This window comes from Vollenhovia emeryi, unplaced genomic scaffold (assembly GCF_000949405.1).
Source record: "Vollenhovia emeryi isolate VEMERY1.0 unplaced genomic scaffold, V.emery_V1.0 DF939313.1, whole genome shotgun sequence".
NCBI classification, from domain to species: Eukaryota; Metazoa; Arthropoda; class Insecta; order Hymenoptera; family Formicidae; genus Vollenhovia; species Vollenhovia emeryi.
In genome coordinates this window covers 179572-184652 of record NW_011967053.1, presented here as the reverse complement: position 1 = coordinate 184652, position 5081 = coordinate 179572, and the positions used below count along the sequence as shown (strand labels likewise).

Below are 5081 nucleotides of genomic sequence, written 5' to 3'. Positions count from 1 at the left end.
CATTTTTCCGTATCTCCTATATTTGTCGAGATACTTCACCGGTCCGGTACTTTTCCCTCACCCTGTATATCGAAAATCGTCGTTAGGCCTATTTTTGCTATCATTTTTAGATACCTGTAGAGTGTAGAAAATTTTCAGATGTAAGGATGGTCAACAACATGACGAAATCATTTATATAAGATATAACTTTCATCTTATTATAAATACAAGAATATGAGTGGTCGAGGACATAGGATAGAAGACTGAAGAGCTGATGATCCCAGGTTCGAATCCAGCAGTGGTAAAACAAATTTTTCACATATGATATTTTAATTATAAAATAACATTAAGAGATTAGAAGGTTACTAATTCTGATGTAGAGGGAATGAAAATAACAAATAAAAAGTCTATTCCAAATTTTTTTTTATAAAATGCGTAACCCATGTAAGAACTTCACTCTTACCCGACTCGGTCCTGATCCCTATCCCGATGAAGTCTCAGTCAGCTAAACCTGATAAGTTTTTCATCGGTTAGCTGCGTTACGCTGGGATAAGTTCATCACCGGGTGAACATTATCAGTTCCCGATTTTAGGTTCGGTTTGCCCGATATTTTCCCGATGTAAACCGAACGAAATTTCTACTCGGGTACAGACAGCACAGTCTGATCAGTCGAAATCTGAGGGTGCCGAAAAAGAAGCAGCTTCTTCAATGAAAACGACATCTCCTGATGCCGTGACCGCACATGCCACAAGCATGTCTAAAAGTATGAACACACTTTTGGCTACCGCAGTTGTAACGGCTGAGACTAACGACGGATCTCAAAGATCTTGTCGTATCTTGTTAGATTGCGGATCACAAATTAATTTAGTTTCACGAGATTTTCTCAATACTTTGCGTTTAACTCCGCACTCTGCAAACCTATCTATATCGGGCATAAATGATACGCCCACGCATTCTTCCCAAGCGGTACGAATAAAATTACGTTCACGTCTCAATTCATATTCCGTAATAATTGATTGCTTCGTGGCAGATCGCGTAACGGATAATGTCCCTGCGCGTAACTTCCGGAAATCAACGTTTGATTTAGCGCGAAATTTCAAACTGGCCGATCCTAATTTTCGTATCTTCTCGCCTATTGACATCTTGGTCGGTTCTGCAATATTTTGGAACATCCTATGCGTAGGTCAAATCCCGGCCTCGGCTAAGCATCCGGTCATGCAAAAGACTAGATTTGGTTGGGTAGTAGGGGGTGCAGCGAATAACTCCAGTGAACACGGCCAGAAGGCGTTGTCTTTGCACGCCGCGGTTAGCAATATCGAGTTGCATGACCAGCTCAAAAGATTCTGGCAGCTAGACGAATTTCGTAATAATAGTACTTACACGCCAGAGGAGCAATTCTATGAAAGGCATTTTTTGGAAACCGTTTCCAGGGATCATAAAGGCAGATATATTGTAAAACTACCGCTAAAAGAGGATTTAGTTGGCCTCCTAGGATCTTCTAAAGATATCGCATTAAAGCGATTGCAGGGTTTAGAAAAACGATTTAATCGCGATCCTCTGTTAAGGGAACGTTATTCTAAATTTATAAACGAATATATAGCATTAGGTCACAGGAAGCCTATCACAGAGCATCTGTCAGATGAAACAAGGGCATACTATTTGCCACACCATTGTGTCTTCAAGGGCACCGCTGAAGGCGATAAAATACGCGTCGTATTTGATGCCTCGTGCAAATCGGATACCGGGTTATCCTTAAATGATATTATGATGACAGGACCGGTCGTACAAGAGGATCTTATATCCATACTCACGCGTTTTCGGACCTATAAGTACGTACTTGTGGCGGACATCATTAAAATGTATCGTCAGATACGGCTTCATCCCACTCAAACGCGATTGCACAGGATTTTTTGGCGTAAAGACGATAGGGTGGAGGCTTATGAGCTAGTCACACTCACGTACGGTACTACCGCCGCGTCCTTTCTCGCCACGAGGTGCATTAAGCACCAAGCAGAACAGTGTGCTGACGCATATCCAATCGGCTCTCTATGCGTTGCGCGCGATCTATACATGGACGATATGCTCACGGGAGCTGATACGTACGAAGATGCGCTGGCAATACGCGATCAAACTATAGAGTTGTTAAAAGAAGGATCGTTTGAATTGAGTAAATGGGGCTCAAATTGTCTCGAGCTACTAAAGGGTATGAGCGAGCAGGGCGACAGGCTTATATCCATTAATAGAGGTCTTAATTTCCGCGTCTTAGGCATTCTGTGGGATCAGGTCAACGATACGTTCCACTTTTCTTATAAAGCCGTTGCTTTCAAATCCTGTCACGAAACGGTAGATCTTATCAGAGGTGTCGCAATTGTTTGACCCTTTAGGGCTGCTAGGGCCGATCATCGTAGTGGCAAAGATTATATTACAAGATCTTTGGCAATCCGGTATAGAATGGGACGAGTCGGTACCGCAGGATACGCACACGAGGTGGCTGCAACTTAAGCTACAATTAGCAAATCTCGAGCGATTACAAATTCCGCGTTGGGTCAGAGCTCATACAGACCGCCAACGAATGGAGGTACACGGTTTCTGCGACGCCAGTCAGCGGGCTTATGGCGCATGCATTTACATTCGCACTAAAACCGAAAAAGATAGCTACGAATCCGTTTTACTTTGTACCAAATCTCGGGTCGCGCCGCTCAAGGCCTTGTCGTTGCCGCGTCTCGAATTATCAGCCGCATTGCTCCTTGCTCAGTTAATTCATAAAATAAAGGCATCAATTGATTTGAGGGAAATAAAAACATGTCTATGGTCGGACTCAACCATAGCATTAAGTTGGATCGCGTCCCCATCTCGCAAGTGGTTGCCCTTCGTCGCAAACCGCGTGGGGGAAATACAAAGATTAACGGAAAGGGATCATCGGCGTCACGTTCGATCTTCCGAAAATCCAGCGGATATCATATCCCGGGGTCTATTGCCCGACGAGCTAATATGTTCAGAAATTTGGTGGCATGGTCCCGCCTTCTTACAATTACCTGAAAAACAGTGGCCTAGTGACGAGGTCGTGTCGCTTCCCGACGAAAGCCCTGAGCAGAGGAAAATATGTGCCGTTGCTGTATGTTCGGATGACAGTATAATTAGCAATCTACTTGACAGATTTTCCAATTTAAATAAAATATGTCGCATCCTTTCATATTGTCTCCGACTTTCTAAACGACAGAGATTTCGACCGGCGACAGTCACGGTGTCACCTAAGGAAATGATCCATTCATTGGATGTAGCATGCAAGGTCGTTCAAAGGCAAGCATTCGCAAGCGAGTATGATTCGCTCAGCAAAAACCGTGATATTAGTAAAAATAGCAGAATCTTATCTCTTTCTCCTTTTATGGGAGAGAATGGATTGATCAGGGTCGGTGGTAGGTTGAAGAACTCAAACTTATCATTCGATGCCTGTCACCAAGTAGTATTGCCTTCGAGTCATGATTTGACAAAACGTATAATTGAGTTAGAACACGTACGTAATATGCACTCAGGTCTACAAGCCACTATGGCCACAGTGAGACAAAGGTTTTGGCCTCTCTCTTTGAGATCGGTTACAACCCAGACAGCACATGATATTATACGAATATTCTAGACTCATACTATAAATGTACGTACTGTACATAATATACTGAGAATATCTCTATAATATCTCCTGTAGTATATGAGTTTTCGTATATTTTTAGGATGTTTTCAGAACATCTTTTACAGTATATTATTTTTCGCATATTCTCGTATATTTTCAGAACATGTAGTACTAGTAACCACTTACTGCCGCGATGTGGCGACCGCGCGTTAGCCTTCTCGTAAGTAAAAATCATTCTGTATAAGAGGCGAGCCGATATGATCTGACAACTGGTTGTCTGGATGATGGATAAACTTCAATGACCTGAATATACTTTTGATGATTACATAATTTATAACACATTTTGAACATTATTTATTTTTAAGGTTAAAAATTAAATATTTTTAATAGGATGCCTACTGATACCCTACTACCCTCCTATTAGAAATTATAAGGCGTAACAAGGGGCAAGTCATGACGTCTTGATAAGGAAAACCTGACCAGGCAATTAATTATGTGATCAAAATATTTTATTAATATACCTATGATATACCAAGAAATATTCTCAGTATATACTGACAATGAGTAGGCTTCTAGGGCAGACATAGAAACATCCTCCGTACATTCTCAAAATATCGTGGTACGTATTTCGAATATTAATGGAATATACACAATCTACGTTTGCGATATACTGCGTATATACTCAGAATCTACCTGTGCTGTATGGGAAGGAAGATTCTCGGCAATTGCATCACATGTTTTAAGGTAAAGCCTATAAGTTCGGAGGCTATGATGGGTTCTCTACCAGCGAGCCGCGTTAACGTATCGCGACCATTCACGCACTGCGGAATCGACTATGCCGGACCGGTAATATTAAGGGAGGGCAAGCGACGTAATTCGCGCAACCATAAGGCGTACATTGCCGTATTCGTGTGCTTTGCTACGAAGGCGGTGCACTTGGAGATCGTAAGTGATCTCACAACCGATGCTTTTATCGCGTCTCTCAAACGGCTTATATCGCGTAGGGATAAGCCAAGATGTATTTATTCCGACAATGCAACTACGTTTGTTGGGGCGCAGAAGCAGATAAAAGAGTTATACGATTGGCTTAAAGCCGATCAAGCACAGGATTCCATAGGGAATTTCTTACGCGATAGTCGAACCGAGTGGAGCTTTATTCCTCCCAACGCGCCGCACTTCGGTGGACTTTGGGAGGCGGCCGTTAAATCTACTAAGGTGCATCTGACGCGTATTGTAGGCGGTGCGCATTTAACATTCGAAGAAATGAACACGGTTTTGTGTGAGATCGAAGCTATTTTGAATTCGCGCCCTCTCGTACCGTTAAGTTCGGACCCGAATGACATGAATTACCTAAGTCCCGGACATTTTCTGATCGGTGAGCCACTTAATAGTTTTCCTACCACTGACTTAAGCGACATAAATGTAAATACACTCAGTCGAAAAAAAAGCGGTACACCTAAAATTTGTCAAAAAATCA

General features: G+C 42.4%; 1 protein-coding gene across 1 annotated transcript in view; it reads left to right on the top strand.

Annotated features, from left to right (window-relative positions):
- Positions 1 to 513: 513 nt before the first annotated feature.
- LOC105558778 overlaps positions 514 to 5081 on the top strand; it is a gene marked incomplete at its 5' end in the record, with an annotated part of 13425 nt that continues 8857 nt past the window's right edge. Inside the window, 4 exons of the mRNA XM_012006686.1 lie at positions 514 to 2224; positions 2364 to 3094; positions 3200 to 3576; positions 4312 to 5054. Of these exons, the coding sequence (XP_011862076.1) occupies positions 514 to 2224; positions 2364 to 3094; positions 3200 to 3576; positions 4312 to 5054 (3562 nt within the window). The remainder of the gene's footprint in view (positions 2225 to 2363; positions 3095 to 3199; positions 3577 to 4311; positions 5055 to 5081) is intronic.